The 21,278-nt window shown below is 31.0% G+C and overlaps 1 protein-coding gene across 4 annotated transcripts; it reads left to right on the top strand.

The window, feature by feature from the left end:
• The first annotated feature begins 2,412 nt into the window (after nucleotides 1-2,412).
• LOC111713889 (venom dipeptidyl peptidase 4) lies at nucleotides 2,413-20,894 on the top strand. Of its 4 annotated transcripts, none has more exons than XR_002767826.1 (33): nucleotides 2,413-2,447; nucleotides 4,461-4,504; nucleotides 4,613-4,645; nucleotides 4,799-4,851; nucleotides 5,177-5,266; nucleotides 5,379-5,415; nucleotides 5,485-5,542; nucleotides 5,689-5,864; nucleotides 6,265-6,356; nucleotides 6,468-6,516; nucleotides 6,574-6,607; nucleotides 6,917-7,023; nucleotides 7,131-7,216; nucleotides 7,315-7,365; nucleotides 8,627-8,676; nucleotides 8,814-8,840; nucleotides 8,950-9,013; nucleotides 9,081-9,124; nucleotides 9,181-9,228; nucleotides 13,046-13,115; nucleotides 13,177-13,216; nucleotides 13,272-13,324; nucleotides 13,377-13,404; nucleotides 14,886-15,002; nucleotides 15,327-15,406; nucleotides 15,469-15,522; nucleotides 15,642-15,744; nucleotides 16,545-16,730; nucleotides 17,014-17,097; nucleotides 17,165-17,220; nucleotides 19,097-19,187; nucleotides 20,022-20,084; nucleotides 20,775-20,803. XR_002767826.1 is itself a non-coding variant. In XM_023488874.1 (33 exons), the coding sequence occupies exons 1-33, from the start codon at nucleotides 2,415-2,417 to the stop codon at nucleotides 20,820-20,822; spliced, it is 2,268 nt and encodes a 755-aa protein (XP_023344642.1). In that variant the 5' UTR covers nucleotides 2,413-2,414; the 3' UTR covers nucleotides 20,823-20,894. The 4 variants fall into 4 exon arrangements, 3 of the variants coding, with proteins under 3 accessions (XP_023344642.1, XP_023344641.1, XP_023344643.1); XM_023488874.1 differs by having other exon boundaries at nucleotides 13,377-13,401; nucleotides 14,883-15,002; nucleotides 17,146-17,220; nucleotides 20,775-20,894; XM_023488873.1 differs by having other exon boundaries at nucleotides 17,146-17,220; nucleotides 20,775-20,894.
• The last annotated feature ends 384 nt before the right edge of the window (nucleotides 20,895-21,278 follow it).

Genomic DNA, 21,278 nt, shown 5'->3' with positions numbered 1-21,278 from the left:
CTGCATCTTATGAATTTGTTAGAGCATAATCTTGTTAACACAAATTTGAAATATAAGGAAGACGATTTTACCGACTCAGATGCCGTGGTCTATTCTCGAGACATGTGTATCCATTTCCCCTATGAAGCACCCACATGTCCCCCTCGCTTCTTCGTCCCCTCCTCACCCCTCTACACATCCCAGCTCAGTCAGGTTAGGAGAGTTGAGCTAGTAACAGCTTCGACACAGGGAGCCTCTTGACTCCTTCATGATGATGAAACAGATTTTCAGCTAACAGCAGGCGTGCTTATACCCGAGGGTTCCCAGTTCATCATGCATTCNTGATAACTGTTTCAGTTCCTGTTGATCTGCTCCACCAACATGAAGCTCTACAACACTCCCATGAAGTGCCATCAAATATTCATCATTAATTCCTTTGTTAATTTCTAAATCAACCAATTTTAACTCAGTCTTATATGCAAATATTTCAAAACTTTCGTTTTTTAAATAAATGTTAGAAATATCCATTTTAGATCTCTTTATTTTACTATAGTGACTTTTAAAGTCAACAAATCTATATAATCAATACATCAAACTAGCTGACATTCACCTCCACAGTCTGCTTGTGATCTAAATATGGTTTTTAACCTGGGTAATTCATATTGTGTTACAATTAGGGATGTTAACGTTTTCATTTTTCAGAAAAACGATCGTTTTGTTATGAAAACGACGACGAAAAATCGAAAACGAAACGATCGTTTTTTTAAAAAGTTCGTTTTTTAAAAATGGTCGCTTTTAAAACGATCGTTTTTCAAAATGCTCGTTTTTCAAACCGATCGTTTTTCAAAACGATTGTTTTTATAAAATTCGTCGTTTTGTTAACGATCGTTAACGACGACCCTTCGTTAACGATCGTTAACGACAACCCTTCATTAACGATCGTTAACGACTACCCCTTCGTTAACGATCGTTAACGAAGGGAGGAAACCGACCTGAAGGGCATCTGTACATATCATTGAGTAGTTTTTAAGAAAATATCAAGGAGTTTTAACTCTCCCACAACTGTTAAACTTCATGTAAGACGACATTCCATAAAGTTGCATGTAATTTTTTTCCAAAAAGGACCGTTTTGATCAATTTCGTCGTTTCGTTAACGATCGTTAACGACAACCCTTCGATAACGATCGTTAGCGAAGACCTTTCGTTAACGATCGTTAACGACGACCCTTCGTTAACGATCGTTAACGAAGGGTTGTCGTTTTCAAAAACGATCGCTATTCGTTTTCTTAAAAGTTCAAAACGAGTGGGTCGTTTTTAAAAACGATCGTTTTTTTCCGAAAAAGAAACGATCGTTTTTGAAAACAAAACAAAAAACGATCGTTTAACGATCGTTTAACGATCGTGTTTAACGATCGTTTAACGATCGTTTACAAAAACGATTAACAACCCTAGTTACAATCTACATTTGAACCTTAACCCTATATATTGACATTGAAAAACTTTGTATGTACATTCTCTTCCCATTCACAAATAAAACTCCAGATAATTGATTTTTTTTGTGATGCAAAACGAACATTGTAGATGCATTATAAGGAAGTAGTAATGAGGACGCACGCACCTTTGCACTTAAGTGTTATTATTTGAGTTGTGCACGTTTTAATTTAGCTGGAAGTGAGGTGAGTTCGCGAGTCATGTTTCCAGACTTTACAATTACATTATTACACATAACACACGTGTGTCTCAAGTGACGTAAAGTCCTATCCATGAAGATTGTTATTTTGCATTCATCAATCACTGCAACAGAGGGTGAGCAGCTTTGTTGATTTTACGGTTGCTTATTACTTCTAAAATGCTTTGAAGTTCTTGTTGATAACACCCAGTTAAATTGTTTATTTTAAATGAATCGGACTATGATTAATTGCAAGGAATAAATTACAGATTTTAGAACAGTGTTTTGTTGCAGCCCATGATTACTGTATGTTTTCAATGAATTTTTTTTTATATATTAATTTATAATTTTTTCTCATGTTTGACCTATTTGTAAAATTAAATGATGTGCCGTCATTGTGTATCCTTCGTCTTTTAAATGCCAAACAGTATTTAAGCTTTTAAAATAATTGAACAAAATGAATGAATTAGGTAAAATATAAACAGTTATCAACCAAAGTGATTAAATACTAAAGTGGGCCAAACTCATAGTTGGATGACGACATTTTATGTCCCAAATAATATATATATATATATATATATATATATATATATACATATATTGGTCTGTACGGAGTGCACAGAACAACAGAAACTGGACTCCCTTTGTTTACAAACACAGACTTAGAAATTGTATTTAACTTAAATATAGATAAACGTAAATTAAGATTTCAGAAGTGAATTTTAGCTGTTTTAATGCACAATAAAAAATTTCAGACCGCACAATAATGCCTGCATGCATAATCTGTAAAACAAAGAAGGCACAATTTGTGATACCGAAAAATTAAGATCTTCTAAATTTATCTCTTGGTCTTCACTTATGTGTTTTGACAGATTTAAGAGTGGTGGAGAACTAGACATACAGGGTGTCCCACGAAACATGACAGTATGCAGGACGACTTGAATGTCGTCTTGATTTTTGATATAATTTGCTGCGTTTATTTTGTCAACCTAATTTTAGAAGTAAATTTCTAGAGATAATAATAACAAAATTTCCCTTGTCCTGCCATTTCCAAAATGTGGTCTGCCTTTTTTGTGCTTTCAATATTGCCCGAGATATGAAGAATTTCGTTCAGACTTCGACAATTTTGCTTTTATTTAACAAAATTGAAATCTGAACCAAACTCTTTATATCTCCGGTAATATTGAAAGCACAAAAAACGCAGACCACCTTTTGGAAATGCCAGGGCTAGGAGAATTATGTGATAACTGTTTCAAGAATCATACATTTTAAAGTAGATAGAAGACTTAATGTCACAAATAAATTCAAATACCATGTTTCGTGGGACACCCTGTAGTTTTAAAGATATTAAGAGAGGCATATTCTGTATTAAGGTTTTTTTCCATGAAGGGCTTACATTTTTTTTTTCTTTTTAGGGGGGGGGGCAAAACCCCACCCCCAAAAGCATATATTTCACTGGATAATAACATAGATGTGTTTAAGAAATTTATAAACACATTTCGGAATGAAGTGAGATGATGAAAGAACAAAACTAAGCAGTTTTAAAGATAAATTCCTATAGAATCAGAAGGGCCGGGCAAAATCAATGAATTGATGAAGCGACTTTATATAGTATTTACATATAAACTATTAACAAACATTCAAAAAATTTTATTTTTATTATGAAAATTTCGAAGTTCTAACTGAAGACGACATTTACATGGGTCTTTAGTCTATTTTTTTAGTCTTTACTTTCCAAACGAAATCTTTTCATGCAATTATTTCCAAACCAAATAAAACCTTAAGGCCCAACCTGTCGTCGTTGCCATAGTCTGTTCCACTTTAGTATTTATTCACTTTGGACATCAACTGCCCACAGAAGAGAACGGAACTCTCTTAAAGCGGTGCCAGCTTTACAGTTTGATTGAACACTGCGTTTAGTTGCACATCTCCTATCCCACAGGGGAAATAAGAAATGTACATAGAATAAAACAAGACTTCATCTTCAGCCTGGTGTAACTGAAAGAAGGAATCTAATCCCTGATTGCCATGCAAACTATACCGGTTTTTTACTCGACCAGCTATTAGGACTGCACTGCTGTGTAAGATTCCTCTTAATGGGCTTTAGGGCATACAACTCCCCATTTTGCATAAGGGGTGAAGTTATTGGTTTCCTTAATGCCCCTTAACTTGGAAAGAGTTTAATTGAAGGAATATAGGGAAACCCTAGAAACCTCCTTATCTCTCTCCTACCTGCTCCACAATTGGATGTCAAAAGAACTATTTGAAGAGCCTTAATGTGTAAATGTGATATTAGAGATGGGGGCTTGGACAGAGTTCCGAAAAAAGCAAGATCTTATCAGCTAGTTCAATGCAATTCAAGTTCAGAAAATAGTTCTTTTTTGTAAAGTGGCGTACTACAAGGACATCCAAAAAACCTTTTCTTTTTATTTTCAAAATTAGTCGAAATTTGATTCAAAGATGTACGAACAAGAAGAAAATAAATAACAAGAAATATGGAAATTTCAAAATAATTCCATCTTCTATCATATAAATATTTAAAAATTTTGTAAAAATTTAATTAAAATAAATTATTAAAGTTAAAAAGTTAAAATATAAGTTTCAGCCTAAACTTTTAACTCAAGCCTTTTTTTAAATCTGTAAAGATGTGGGTCACTCTAATGTTGACCATTATCTATACACTGTATGAATAAAATATAACTTGAAAGGTTTGCTATTTTAGATTATTTTTGGTCATCTTTTGCACTTTGTTGGATCTATTGTGACTTTTTCATGACATATTATTCCTTATCTTCATTACAAATCATACTAGAGAAGAATGAATTGTGGTTTTCTTGCAGTGACATCTGTACTCAGGAAACCAAGATCCTTTGTAATCAAAATCTGACTCTACATAGAAATAACTTACTTTTACTGGTTTCGTTTTGACTTCATATTTAATATTCATAAATGAAATTGGTTTAGTGTCCTGTTTAATGTTTCCGTGGTTGCTGCAAAGTATGTTCTACGAATATATGTTAATCAAAATCCTTAATTTAAAATAATTTTTCTTTGTTAAAAATCCCCTCTGAAAAACCTGGCAATCAATTTGCACACAAAATAATAGTTTTTGAACAAAATATTTTAACCTCATTTATTATTTGAACTTAGGCGGAACATGAATATCACAAAGTTCAATCTGGATTTATCTGACTATGTGTCAGGCATGTTTTAAATTCATAAATATGTACATTTTCCACTCAGTAATTATTGTTTTAAACTTGAAATCACCAGTAATTATTGATTAACCTTTTTTTGTGTCTTTTTAAAGTGAGTTGGAACATTAATTTTTGAAAGGGCTGTAAATGGACAGGAAGGTCATAAATATCATTATTGTTGCTTAGAAAATGGTATTTTTGAATTACAAGTATGTTACATAAATACTACCACATTTGAAAAGTTAAAATTAAATTAGAACAAATACTGAATACACTCAATTATCTAAATTTTAGATTTTAATTTAGAATTTTAAATGTTTTAATATTTTAGGCAAATTGATACCAGAGTTAGTCACTGGGAAATGGATATCCAACTCAGAGATGATTACTGAAGACTTTAACATTTGGAATCTTATTACAGGTAAATCCAACAAAAAAAATTGTTTCATTTATTAATTACCTAAATAATATTTGAATAAGAATAGGATATGACCTATATGTCTGTAAATGTAAAGAAAATGTAATTTTCTCAGGGGATTTGGTGTCAGTACTTACAGATAATCTAACTAGGTAAGAATTTATTAAGTAAACACTAAACACTAAACAGTGAACTTTTTGTAATTTTATCTATTATTTTAGACTTCTAAAACCTCAAATGTTGGAGTTATCTAACGACAGAAAATTCGCACTTGTTCTGGTATATCCTAACACAATATATTAGAAATTTACATCTTGTTCTGGTATATCCTAACACAATATATTAGAAATGTACTTCTCCTAATCCATTTTACAGGGTAAAATATAACATATATGTTACAATATTGATCTGACAACTTTTCTAAGGTAAAGGGACATGCTGTTTGGAGAAATTCGGTCATAGGAAAGTACGTACTGGTAGATCTGACAACTAATCTTGTTCAATCTTTCCCTGAACTTGAAACATCTGTTCGTCTAATATCCTGGGCTCCCACTGGAAATTCGCTTGTCTACGTCAACAAAGAAAACAACATATTTTACAGGAAAATAAAATGTTTTATTAAGATAAATTTTGAAGTTGTTTTTCTTCTTTATTTTGATATTTCTATATTTTCTTTGTGTTTGATCAGTAAATATAAAGAACAAATTCTTCCAGAGATTTAGTTTTATCTTGCTTAGAATAGAACAACGATTTATTTTGGATTTCACAAATACTTTGTGAAAAAGCTTCAGATCTAGTTTATAGTAAAACCAATCAAATTAAATTTAATTATGGTCCGTCCTACATTCACCTTCAAATAAGTATGGTGACAGGATGTATTCCTAAAAAGATTGGGTAACTTAAAATTGCATTGATAGTTTCAAATTTTTGTTCTTTGATTATTTAAAAATTTCAGACTGTTTTGCTAACCCATATTCATATTTGTATTGCTTTTACTTTAGAGACTCTGCATATAGTAATAAGAGTGTTCAGCTGACAACAGAGGGAGTAGAAGATGTTGTATACTGTGGAATCCCGGATTGGGTTTATGAAGGAATTATTTAATCATTTGAATTTTTTAAGATTAAAAATGCAATTATTCTGATAATCGAGAGTAACAAGTATAAATTAGTTTTCATTTGAATTTAATGATGGTCATAATTAGAGGAAGTCCTTTCGTCATCTCAAGCTATCTGGTGGTCTCCCTCTTCAAAGTAGTATATTTTGTAAATTTACATAAACATTCTTCACAATTTGTTATTTTTTTTAAGGAAACTTGCTTATGCTGTCTTTGATGATTCCCAGGTATTTTCCTTTGACACATAAGATTCTTTTTTAACAAATCACTTAAAATTGAATAAGCCAACTTTTAACAACCAAAGAAAACGTCCTTCACATTTGTTTACAGGTTTTCGACCAAACCTTTTTTTTCAAGTAAAAAATAGTATTGTATGTTATACATTTTGGAAGATAGGAGCTTTTTTAGAGGTCTTTACTTTATCGCATAATTTGTGTTACATAAGTTGTATTAGAGTTAAATTTGAAAAAAATAAGAATCTATTGAGATAAGTTGAAAGCTGAGAGGCTTGAAGAAATAAAATATTTAATTTGTAGGTGTCTGAATACTCTTGGAACCATTATGGAAAGTGGAAAAATGTTCAAAATTTAAAAAATCAGTATCCTAGAGTCAAAACTATTCATTATCCAAAAGCCGGCTCCAGGAATGGTATTTTAAGAATCTAAACCATGGCGATTGAATTTTTGTTATTACAATGGGAAACAAATAGTGAATTTCAAAAGAAAAACTAAATTTAGATGAATATTTTAGAAATCCAACCGTTTCTCTCTGGATAGCAGTATTTTCGCAGAATGGATCTGTCTTTAAATTTCGCGTGGAAAACCCAAGCATTTCAGGAAAAGTCTGTTATAGAAATATCCGATATATATAATTTTAAAATTTTGTTTCTTTAAAATTGTATCCTTCTGTAACAAACTTATATTGTGTAAGTTAGCCGAACCTATTCTGACAAGGGTTTTGTGGATTTCTAATTCTTCTCTAATATGTAAGTTTAAAGGGAGTGTTCGCGAAAAATGAAAGGGGGTATAGGCTTAATGCGATAAAAAAGCGCTTTTGATCACTAATAATCTTACTTCTATCTGTTGCGTCTATAAGGAGAAAATTGTTAAAGACGTCTCATAACGAATAACTTAGAACCCATACAAATTCAGAAAATTGCAACATATGACTTAGACCGTAAAAAAATCAATTTAATTTCAAACAAATCATTCAGATATTACAACCTATAGTCATCGATTATGTTTCGCCGTATTTGTATATAGTTTATATTTTATAATATTATTTTAATCAATTTGTTTTGAATTTGATTATTTCTCTTGTCGCTTGCGCAACTATCTAAGAGTGCCGTGCACCACTCACATTTTTCAAAAACCGTGAAAAACGTTTTCTTAAAAAAATAAAATATTATAAAATATAAACTATATACAAATGTGGCGAAAGATAATCGATGACTATAGGTTGTAATATCTGAATGATTTGTTTGAAATTAAATTGATTTTTTATGGTCTAAGTTGTATGTTGCAATTTTCTGAATTTGTATGGGCACTAAGTTATTCGTTATGAGACGTCTTTAACAATTTTCTCCTTATAGATGCAACAGACATAAGTAAAATTAGTAGCGATCAAAAGCGCTTTTTTATCGCATTAAGCCTATACCCCCTTTCATTTTTCACAAACACTCCCTTTAAAAAGATTTTTTGTGAAAAATAAATAAAGCATTTACATTGTACAATTGCACATCTATAAAAATACGAGCAATATCAAAAGTTGTTGTTTGATTAATTGTGATAACCGTAATAAAAGATAGTTTATGAAGTTTTCTATTAAAGATTTACTAGCAATTTAATGGTCGACTTTATATAATTAGATTTTTAGCAGCCTTAGGACGTCACTGTGATTTAAAGGTCTCAAGTTCTCAAGCAAAAATCGATGAAAATTTTGCCAATTACTTCTTAAAAACCAAAGCTAACACTAAGTGCTTCATAGTGCTAAAATGTACATGTAATGGGCATAAGTGAGTTAGAGCAGTAAAATCAAAGTACAAGGCGTTGCAATACTTCAAAGTCGACCATGTCTTAAAAATTAATGAGACTTTTTAAAAGCAGGCTGAATCTATGTGATGTATCTCTTCCATCAGTTGAGATCAGCAAATCAAAATGTTTCTTTTTCAACAACATTTTTACAGTTTTAGTATATTTGTTGGTGCTCATTTGTTTTATTTTTCAGAAAATAACATTTTTTTTTAGCAAACTGGATGAACCGAGTACAAAATAGAAGCATCACGTTACTATGTCAAGTAATATTTTATTGTGATTGGTCATTTGAAAAAAAGAAAACAGATACTATAACGCATCAAATAGCTTGCATGTTTGAACAAGCCCTTTCAAAATCAATAGAGTTGTTATTTATGCAGCTTTAATTGTATATTTTCAGGTTGCTACAGAACTTAAATGCACAAAAGCAAGGCTTGTGTATTTTGTCTTGAAATTAAAGATTTATTTTTCTTTTATACTTTTTATTTAATATATACATATATATACGCTGTGTACGCACATTATAACAATTCAAGGTTTTTAAAACAGAAGAAAAAAACGGTTGGGTGGAAATGGAAATGAATTTTACCCCTAATCCAGGTACTATTTTGAGAAGACAAACAACATTTTTTTGTTTTGCATATATAATATGTTGATAAAACTTCAGTTAACAATGGAACCTTTTTGTATCTCGCACCTGAAAGAAAAAAGGTAAAAATGTGTTAGATTTTTCATCGCTAGAATATATTAAATATTTTGATTAACAGGACCGATTCCATCAGATATTCATTTATGAGAATGGAAAAGCTAGAAAGGTAATAATGATTTTTTTTAGATCTAAATATTTATTTTGTAGTAGAGATTAAGATATTACAATTGTATTACAAGTTTACAACTTTCATAAATGGAAAAACTACATTATTTATTTTCTATATAAATGATTCATATGATAGACACAGATTAGACTTTGAATGCCAGTGCAATATTTCTCAGCTGACTCCCTCGTTATCCATTGCTGAGAAACAACAGAACTTCCTGTAGTTATTAACCAACTGATATTTAATTTGTTGACGGGTCGAGAAACTCTAGAAAATGAGAAAAATTCTTCTCCATCTTTAGTCCACAGGTTAAGCTTGATATCCACTCCTTCCCTTTACAACTCCAAGAGTTTATGTGTAATTCTCATTGTTTGTGTTTTAAGGTAATAATGATCAAAAATGAATTTATTGCTAATCCCCTTTTTTACATATAGTACATGGTTTATAAAGTTTATATAGTAAAAATCACAATTATGAGTGTAAAATGGGTAAAATTTATGTAAAATATACTTACAAAGCTGTTTTAACGCTATATTTAGAAAATCTATTTTTTGTATATGTAATTTATGAGCTAAATATGATAAGTTAAACAGGGGTGGAAAAAGTAAGTGTCCTTGCTATTTGAATCAGGTAAATCATGTTTTATGTGGGTTTTATTTTTGAACCACATAAATTGTTTATAGAAATTAATAGATTTGATTAAATTGTTAAGGTTTTAAGTTATTCACCCCTTTGTAGTCAGGGGTGGATACAGGGTGGGGGGCGACAAGACCTTGCACCCCCTGACAGATTCAGGGGGGGCGTAGTTTCCTCTCTGAGATTTCAGAATAGCTTCTCAATAGCACTTAAGGGAAAGAAAACTTTGTGCAAAACATGAAAATTACTTTAGTAAAAAAAATGTTTCTTAATCTGGATTTTTGTTCCGAAATAAATCTAGCACCCCCTCACTTAATTTCTGTATCCTCCTTTGTTTGCGGTTAATTTTTAGAACATTTAATTCAAGCCGTAAACTGATTAAAGCTTCTCAGACTGGTAGATTCCCAGCTACAGGGTGTCCCAAAAAACATGGGAATTCAGTGACGAATTCGATTTTGTCTTTGTTATGAATTAGCATTGTAATACCTAATTTCAAAAGAAATAATATTATTATGTCTGCTAGAGTTTATTCAATGAAAAGGGTAAAAGACTGCAAAGATGTGTCTATAATGTCTCCGCAAGATGAACAGTGAATACGGACAAGTTTACTCTGTTTGTATACTGTAATTTTCTTGTTTTACTAAGTACAATCGTATGCAGTCAAAACATAAACAAACAAAATGTGAAAATAGCAGACAAAAATCTTACAGATTACAGCTTTCTCAGTAGGTATCACTATACTAAATCAAAGAATTATTTGAAAAGACAATATCGAATTCGTCACTGAATTCCCATGTTTTCTGGGACACCCTGTAGCTAAAATTCCTGGAAATTCTTTAGACGAATTTTGGTATTTTTTTTCTGAAATTTATACATTTTATATTTGTGACTCAAATAAGCAATTAGGATATTGATTTGATATTATCAGGGAATAGATTTTTAACCTTGGCAATGGTGAATTTGCAGACGACAACTTATTTTTTAATGCAATTGATAAGGTAATCCTATGTCTCCCATGTAATGTATATATCCAAGTAAATATAGACATTTTGGATGAGTATCTCCAAATATGAGAGTCCACGATGGATTTATGCTTTCTAAGAGTATAATTTTTGTCTAACTTTGTTCAATGTTAATTCATTGGCTTTTAATCAATCTGATGCAGTGTCTGTTACTGAAATGGGGTTATAATACAATTTTAGAACCTGATGGTTGTTGTATCCAGGACTGTTCCAAGGAGAGGGTGAACAGTCCTTTAGATACATCAAGAGATCGGAATCAGTCAGTACAGCCCAAATCGTAGAAGAAGACACAAGTCTATCACTACCATTCTGGGTCTTGTGCTACATACACCGCACAAGACTTCTACGGATATACAGTTGGTTTCACAGCAGATGAGTGGTGCTGACGAGAAGATGATGAACCACAAGTACCGGAGAACAATTGAAGATGTCAGAGAGCCTGATCTTGATGACTTTGATCTGGCTCCACTCAGGAGTAGTCTTGATCCATTTATCACAGCTGCTATAAGGGCTGGAGACTTAACTGAGGATGAGATCATCAAGAATCTGAAGCATGATCACGAGGATTCAACTGAGATATACAGATAGATTTGAATGTGGACACTGGAGACCGTAACAGCCTCCAACCTCTTGAAGATATCATAAACCTTGGAGCCATAGAGTATATCTTTGATCCACATACTGATAGGCTGGTAGTGGACTCACCCTGGAATATCATGCCCGAGGAGAAGCACATCGAGGACACCAGTAGGGAAGTGATCATTAAGCAGATCAATACCAAGATAGCAGAGCTTCAGTTATTCTTAGAGTTGAGATGGATTAATTGTCCTGGGGAACTTCATCCTGATAAGAAGATATTGGACAACCTTGAGGATATAAAGGTGATGGTTTGTAAGATTGAACATCCTGATGCTGAGGTCCCCAGGGATCCCGTCAATGGTCAGTCTCATGATCCTAAACAGGATCATAATTATTCATACAGCAATTGAAACAGTTTTTAATAGTATGCTATGTATATTTCATCAATCTGTTTAAATTAACATGGTGTACTTATTAAAGATTATTGGATTTAATAGGGACATAATTATAATTAACAAAGATGTGGGAAGCCTAGGTATTAACCCGCACTAGGGATAAACCTAATATGCAACCCTGTCTCATTTATGTGTAGTGTTAATAATAAGATCAATTGTGGATCAACCAATTCTAATGAGTTGATCCCGGAGAGATCAGTATTTGATGCAGAAGTTAGGTTGATGTAAGAGAATACATCATGGTTTATTTGATTATACGCAGACTACTGTTTATTTTGTACTATTTCAGTACTGGATACTATACTAAAATATATGTTATATCACAATTTCAGTAAATGATTTTGTATGTATATATGTATATGCTGACCACGGTAGATTAGCAAGTTCTTTATTTGTTGCATTGTACAACATTTCAAGCTAATTGCAGTCTATTATCATCCGGAAAGTAGAAACTTATCAGTTGTTCAGAGCAATTTGGTATGTGAAAAGAATTGGAAAGGAACTCCAGTTTGTGAATCATTTGCAAACTAAAAGCTAATCATTTTGTAGAACAATTAGTTTGTAAATCTTCAATGGAGGAGAAATTTCCATTTATAAAAACAATCTGCTTTCTATTTGTAAGATAATTGTATAACCACTTGCTTGCAACTCCCCGAAAACCATAACGAGATAATTTACTCATAATTATATGTATGTCAAACCTATCAAAATGCTTTGACAATAAATATTTTGTTTATAAATTTTCTTTAGAAAATGTAAGAGCAAGTAATGAAATATGTAATAAACACTTTTTTATCAAGATTTTATCTATTTATACCAGTTTCCCAAACACTTTATCGCCCTAGAACCCGCTTTCCTAGAAAAGCCTTTTTCTTAAATCTTAACATGATCTAAAAGTTTTTAGTAATAAATAACAATTTGTCCACTTTAACTCCAGAGGTCAGTTCACGGGCTCATGGTTGCTCTAAACCCCCTCCCTCTTCAAACATATTCGTCTATAATTTTACTGTTTAATTTTTTAATGTAATCATGTACCTTACTTTTTTATATGATTTAACCGATCATTGGTTTAGTAACAGCATAATTGCTCTTGTAAAACTCATTTTTTTCAAATCTGTTTAGATTACACACCACCAAGGAGAAATTAACGAAATCCTTAAATTTAAGAAAAATGGAGATATATTTTACACAGGAAAGTTAAATTATTAAATTAAATTATTTATTTTATTGTGTTACAATTAAGCTTTTTTTAGGAGTTTATTTGCATGATAGAAAGAGCAAGCATTTGTTTAGGTTTGATCAAAGTTTGAAATAATCAGAACAAAATACAATTTTTTCCTTGTTCTAGAACTCAAAAAGATGGTTCTGTGGAAATTTGCGTTACATGTCGTTTTAAGCACGGTAAGTTTGAGAAAAGTTATTATTTTGAATTCTATAATAATCAAAATTTCAGAATGTGAATATTTTGAGCCTTCAATTAGGAATGCAGGCTTACATATTTATCTTCTTTTTTTTCATTTTGCTTTGTCATTTAACTGGTGACATTATGCTTAGATAACAATTTGTTAAGGCCAAAATAAGTAAATTCATTAAACTGTACTTGCATTCTTTAAGAAAATATTTTATGAATTTTTAGTTCGGGTTATAATATTTCATTTTTTTGTGAAATATGATTTGACAAGTTTTTGCTTTAATGGCAACATTTTCAAAAAAGGAGATCTTTAACGTTTTAAAGCCATTTTAATCAATAATATTAGAAACTTAGAGCGAAGAAAGCGATTAGGAACAACAGTTTATTATTAAATATTTTCATTTTATCATTTATTATTACATAGTATGATATCATTTTAACAATAAAATTAATTAAGTCAGAAAAAAAAAATTATAACGACAAACATTTACATTTACATTTATGAGAACCAAAGAAGCTTATGTTAATTTAAGTAAATTTTACGGTAAAGGGAGTGACAGGCAATGTAAAGTAGTTAAGCTGAGAATGTAGTATTGTGGAGAAATCTTTTAGGATTCATTTGAGATATATAAAACGTTTTAATGATGTATAATTAAGAAGTATGAGCACAAAGTCGACGTTTAAAATCATCCATTTGGATAGTTAAATCTTGAGAATCGATTTTTAAAAATTATTAAATAACGATGACAAAAAATGTAGGAAAAATTCTGCAGTAAACCAATGAGTTGTTTATGGAACAGGTTGAGAAAATAAAAATTGACTCTTATTATCGAAAATAAGTAATCTTATTCAGTTATTTGTTTCTTTAATGTCTCATTGTTCACAAAACGCTTTCTGTAGATATCCCAGAATTTTGACATTTGAAGAATTTGAAGAAATTTACAAACAAATTTGTAATGGATAAGAAATTCATTATAATGATGAAAAAGAAATAATTGATTCTAACATTGATTTATTGACAAATTTATATTGAGGAAATATGTTCCTAAACATCTAATTAGTTTACTGTCAAAATTATTTTTACATTTTTTGTCATCGTTATTTAATAATCTTAAAAATCGATTCTAAAAACGTAACCACCCAAATGGATGATTTTGATCGTCGACTTTGCCCTTAAACTCAGTAATTATACAAATGTTTTATATGTCAAAAATCCTAAAATATTTCTTCACAATAAGTCCTCTAATTGACGAGCTATAAAAAAGAACAAAACTTGTAAGTAATCAAATGAACTTGCTTTCCTCACAATGAAATCTAGATGAGCTGCGGGTCACAAAGGTAAAGTAAAAGTTGATCTCCTCCTTCGGAATCGTGTGCTTGGAGACCAGTTTGCGGAGTTCATGGCGGCCCTCCACCCCTTCCCCCGATTAGGAAACTTTAATAGAACGAAAACCCTGGACAAACCTAAACAAAACTGTTATTTAGGCTAACTTTGCTGGAAAAATGTAGATATCTACTATGCAAACATGTATGTATATACTGCATTTATAGTACAGAAGGTCAGTATGCAATACTAAACTGCCTCGGACCACATATTCCATATAGTAAACTTCTGGATATCAACACAATGGAGATAAAAGCAACACTAAAGAACAACACCAAACTTCAGTAAGTACAATTTCGTTTCTGAGGTATAATATACCTGGAAAAAAGTTTTAAAAAATTCAAAGCAAAAAGAATTAATTTTGACGGGGTTATATAAAGTAGAGCTGAAAGAGCTGAAACGCCTGTCTTCACAGATTAAATTTACATTGATATATTGATACACTGCCTAAATAACTTTTTATAGACAACCCTTATGTATTGCAATTTAGTATTTTACAATGAACGTGTTTAAAAAAATTGATTCTCTCTCTCTCTCTCTCTCTCTTCCGGAAGCTTTCTCTTCCGGAAGCTGGGTAAAATCATGAAATAAAGAAATAATGATTTTAGGAAATTACATTCTCCTCCCTTATCCCACAGAATTCACCTTCATTATGGAAAAACAAATGTGGAGCTAATGTTACCTTCCGGTAAAACAAATATCTTTTAAAACAATCGTATACAACAATCTTTTAATAATAATCATCTAAAGGAGTAACATTAAAATCGGATGTTGAACTACCAACGATTCTTTATGTTTATGGAGGTAAATTAAGTTTAGTGAAAATATTTTTTCTTTTTAATTGATTTTTTTATGCATAGCCTTTAAATTATTTATTGAATATAACAGAGTCATCAAAAACATGTTTAAAAAATAATTTAAAGGACCAGGATCACAAGAAGTTTTATATCATTGGTATGATGATACTGTTCTTTTGTCATACCTGGTTGAAACTAAGGGTTTTATTGGAATTAAAATTGATGCCAGGTAGAGTAAAGTTTAAATGGAACCACAAAATTTTTAAAACGAAATTGATTAATTTAACTTTGCTTGAAATATTTTAATCATATCATCATGTAGGATTTACAGAAAGTACTGCATTATGAATTCTAAATTATTTAACAAGGAATGACTAAAATTCCGATTAGACAGGGGTTAGATTATAGGTATTAAATAACAGTTTACCTTGCTAGAACAAGAAGCTTGGAATAGAAAACATCAAATTAAAGGCCGAATCTGATCGATTATGAAATTTTTATCAATCACCAAAAACATTACCAAAAATGGTGTAACTGAATTAGTACCAATCTTTGCGGCTTTTTTTCTTGTTAAACAGGCAAATAAAAATATCTATACCAAATTGGCAATGGCTAGTTTAAGAAGTTTTTAAGCATTCAGTGTCCAAATTTAATGAATTTAAGCCACGTCTCAAATCCCCCAAAAACCGGTATCAATTGAGCGCCGCGCCGGCTTAAATCTTGAAAAATTGAATACAATTTTAAGTGGAACCAACCATATTTGAGCCGAGGCTGAAATGTAAGCCGCGGCTCACATTCCTTAAATTCGGCCTCAGACTTCTTTAAAGCTTACTAAGAGCTACATCTGGATTTTTTTTTCAAGTTTTGACATTTCAAATTTAAATTTTTACGATAACTTAGAATCTTAAAGCACCAGTAGTTTTTTTCTCGATAATATAATCTTAATTTTGAATTTTCAGAATTCAATCATATACACTTCTTGCTCAAAATAACACGTATTGTTTGCTAGGAAATAAATATTTAATTTAGAGGATCAGGAAATGCTGGTGCCACTTTCATGATGTCAAACTATAGAAATCTGGGAACCAAAGAAGTGGATGAAATCATTAGTATTGTAAAACGGTTACAGACCCAGTATAAGATTATAGATTCTAAAAGAACTGGAGTTTATGGATGGAGTTTTGGAGGATATTTTAGCCTGTCGGTTCTTGCTAGGAAAATAAGTAATACGTTGTGGAATAACAAGTTAATACTAAAACTGATTTTACCTTTCTTAAACCTTTAAAAAAATCATAGCTACGTTAATTTGTACGGAGAGAAAGGGACATGAGAGAAAGGGACATATGAGACAATACTAAACAAAAGAATTCAGACAGGGAGCGGGGGTAAATAAAATCGTAAAGGAACGGCCTTTGATTGCCATTTGCCAGTGGCACCATTTACATTTTTCAAATTTTGATGATCTGAGTTTTATTCACCAAACCAATTACTTTTAAAGGGACTCCAATGGTGTATTTTCCTGTGGTGTTAGTGTTGCTCCTGTGTCGATGTGGGAACTTTATGATTCAATCTACACAGAAAGGTAAATACCTTTAAGTACAAAAGTTTTTAAAGATTCAGTTTTTATCAGATATATGTCGACTCCACAGGATAACTATGAGGGGTACAATAAAAGCACTCCGCTTTGGAAACTTGAAAACCTCAGGTGAAACTTATAATCTTCTAAAACTGTTAACTTAAGATAATTTTAATACAATGTAAAAAAAAGTTTACTTTGCTTTTAAAAATAACGTCTGTAAAGATGTCTGTAGATATATGGAATTGCGTATTTTTCATTGTTTAATTACATATTTGATTCTTTGAAATTTTACTTATGGTACGCACCAACAAAATAGCTTTAGTGTATAATTCAAAAGATGCATTATTATTATTTTGTGCATTTTCAGTACATCTGAATCTGATAAACTTTAAGTTGGTCAGATTCGTTTGTCACGTTTTAGAACAGCTAATCCAGCGTGCTTTAATGCTTGTGAGTTCTTACGCAAAAATCTAAGAGAATTTTTCAAATTACTTCTTAAAGAATGTAGCTAAAAAAGTACTTTATAGTTTTAAAATGTACATGATTTTATGTGAATCAAAGAAAATAGAAAACGCAAACCAAAGAGCATGGAATATAAGGGAGACAGACGCGGCCCGCCCTTCCATATGATTATACATCCTTTGCAGACGGTACTTCATGTATTTAGAATAGGTTATTGTATAACTTATACAGAGAAAAAATAGGCTGAATAATGAAAACAAATACATGTTATTGGGATGCAAAAATATCAGCAATAAGCGTAGTTTTTGTAACATAAAAAATTGGTTTTATTTAATATGGTAAAGTAAAAAAACACTATTAAAAAATTAAAAGAGGACCTTAAAAACTATTTTACAAATGGAGTACCCTTCTGCAAAGCATGTATAATCATATGGTAGGGCGGGCCGCGTCGTTTGTATCTCCCTTATATTCCATTAAAACAAATTGGCTAAACAGTTCTTTATCCTACTAATAGTTTCTTTTACCTTTAAGTACAGGGTAACCAAATGTCTTAATAATCCATTTATTTATCATAACGATATAAAAAAATATTATGGATTGAACTTTATACAATGACATTATTATTATTATTATTCTAATGAATAATTTCTGCTATTATTATTGATCTTTTAGTAAATCATGTTTCTTAAATCATGCTAAATTTTATGTTTATTTTTAGAGTCAAAAATAGAAGTATGCCATCAAAAGGCTAAAAGTAAAAAAAGGCATTTTTGTTAAAAAAAAACATCCTTCCTATCTGCGATAATTTAGATTTCTTGAGCTGCTTGAAATAAGGGCATTTAAAACACTGTTGTCCGAAATTGAGACAATCCACTTTGGGTGTATCACCATTCTTTCCAGCTTGACAAACCTGTCGGTGGTCATAGATAACCTGTTACAGGTCAAAAGTCTTTGGAGTAAAGACTTTGTAAAAATCCAGGGGGACTGCTACCCACCCCCCTAAAACCGCCTATGAACATCTAAAACATGTCCCTTGAGTTGAGTTCTTTATGGTTATTTCAAAGCCACATCTTTTTTAATTGCTTGCAAATATTGGTCAATTCAAAATTCGAAAATGGCATCATATCACTGATCTAAATCTTAAGATTTATCCGAAAATGTACAAAAGGAATTGAGTTTTTGCCACAAACTCAAATTTTCAAATCCCTATATCTATGGAACCTGATGTTGTAGACTTTTGATATTTCAAACTAAGATAATTTGATGCAACAGAATTCATAGTTTGAAATATCTAAGGTCTACGACATTGGGTTGCAGAGGTATAGAAATTAGAATTTCAGAGTTTGTGACAAAGACTCAATTCCTTTAAAACATTTTTAACATCTGTGGCCTGTTGCGTATCCAATTTTAGCCTGTTTTCACGTAAAACTTGGTTTCCTTGAGATAGATGTTTACATATATCTTATAAGTAGAAAAAAGAAATTGTGAAACAAATACAAATGGAGAAGCACTAATTGTTATTGAAACCTTTGGTTTTTAGAAACAAGTCATATTTGGTTCTCCACGGCACTGAGGATGATAATGTGCATTTTCAGCAATCAATGTTTATTGTTCAAGAACTAGAAAAACAGGTACGACAAAATAAGATCAAAGCCTTAAAAATAAGTCGGGGGGGGGGGGGACCGGGGGCCCCCCCCCCCTTTATTTCCTTTTTGTGATACAAATCTTTAACATTTGATACACTTCAGGAAAGTCCTTAGGCTCTACTTTAATAATTTGAAGAAAAAGTTTTTGAGCAAAAAATGTGAAAAAACAAAAAGTGCGCGAAGTATGATAAATTATACATTTTTGAAAAGCCTTGGCACGACGAATTCAAATATGCAAAAATAATTTTCAAAAACCGAAAATGTGCAAATTCCCTTTAAAGGTATCTGTGTAAAAATATATGAAAAATTTCTTCTTTTTGTTAAAGGCTTTCTAATGAGTTATAAAATGTCTAAAACTATTGACTGGAAGTACGTCTAAATATAGATTAAGTCTGGTAAAGGTATTTAGTCAGTATCCCATAAGACTCAGGCAGAAGGTATAAAAGCCCCGTGTTGAGCTTAAAGTGAAGGGCATGTTAAAAAAGTAAAAAAAATTGAACAGGGGAACTGGCTTTATCCATACTGATTTATGTAAAGCCCGAACAAAGGAGTTGAGTCTCAGCCACAAACTCTGATTTAATAATCCCAATATCTTTGCAATCCAATATAGTAGACCTGAGATATTTCACACTATGAATTCTGTTAGATCAAATAATCTAAGTTTGAAATATCAAAGGTTTATACCATTAAGTTTAAAAAATATAGGGATTAGAAAATAAAAGTTTGTGACACAAAAACTCAATTCCTTTGATATAAAAATTGGCCTAAATCTTTTTTTTTTATTTTAAGATTAAATATCGAAAAACATTTGTATTTCAGAATATTCTGTTCGACCAGGTATCATATCCTGATCAGGATCATGGAATTGGAGTTTATCTAGAGGCAAAATAAAAACAAACTTTGGTTTTATAGATTTGGTAAAACGTAAAGCAAAAAGTGTAAGAAATCCTACAGTGGGTCCCATAAAACTGTGGACTAGGAAGACTTATGTGTATTAAATATTCATGTTATGAAGCAACTTTGGATATCTATTATGCTAACTGGACAAATCCACAAACTCTAATTTTCTAATCCCTATATCTTTGCAACCTGATTTTGTTAGCATTTGATATTTCAAACGTTTACTATTTGATATAACAGAACTAATAGTTTGAAATATTTAAGGTCTACGACACTGGGTTGCAAAGATTTAGGGATTTTAAAATCAAACTTTGTGTCAAAGACTCAACTCATTTATCTTCATAAAAAGATAATTGTCTTTTTTTCCAAAAACAATAAAAACCCCGTTTTGATTTAAACTGTAGAATTCGATTTAGGCCATTTTGTCATTTAAAATTTTAATTTCTCTTAAGCTTCTACTAATTACTAAAAAAAACAATTTTTATAAACAGAAACGTGTATTTGCACTCATCATAAGTGAGTATTCAAAATTTGTATCAATTTTTATCAGTTTTTCATCATATAAAATTTAAACAATTTTTACTTTTATCATATTTTGATTTCAATTCTAAAAGCGTTTATTACCTAAGGCAGATAAAATTCATTTGTTATTGTTTGTTTAACTTTGTTCAGCATGTGATGCATACAGTGTCTGAGTTCTTCATTCAAAAGTTCAAATAGAATATTGTAAACTGGTGAAATATTGAATATCCAGTTTCTCTATACAAATAATAAATATAATCAAATTATGTGTATTTATTGTTGTATTGTGGAACGAGTGTATGAGGTAGTTAGGGCAGTTAAAGAGGCGGATTATACTTTTCTTAAAGGCAAACTCACCGTTTCGTTAACAAAGAAATAATTGAAAATCAAACAATCGTTTCTAAAAAGAATTGTTTTTCTAAATTAAAAAAAAACCCGAAGTAGTAGGTTTTAAAATTCGTCGGTTCGTTAAAGATGTACTTCTGAGTACTGTAGTCTTAATTTAAGATGTACTTCTGAGTACTGTAGTCCTAATTTAAGATGTACTTTAAAGCTCTATACTGATATCTGTACTGATTTATGTAAAACCTATACAAATCTGATATGAATATTGGCCTACACTTAGAAATGAATATCGATTATTTTTTTCTTCAG

This window comes from Eurytemora carolleeae, unplaced genomic scaffold (genome assembly GCF_000591075.1).
Source record: "Eurytemora carolleeae unplaced genomic scaffold, Eaff_2.0 scaffold3, whole genome shotgun sequence".
NCBI lineage: Eukaryota > Metazoa > Arthropoda > Copepoda > Calanoida > Temoridae > Eurytemora > Eurytemora carolleeae.
This window is presented reverse-complemented; position numbering and strand designations above follow the sequence as displayed.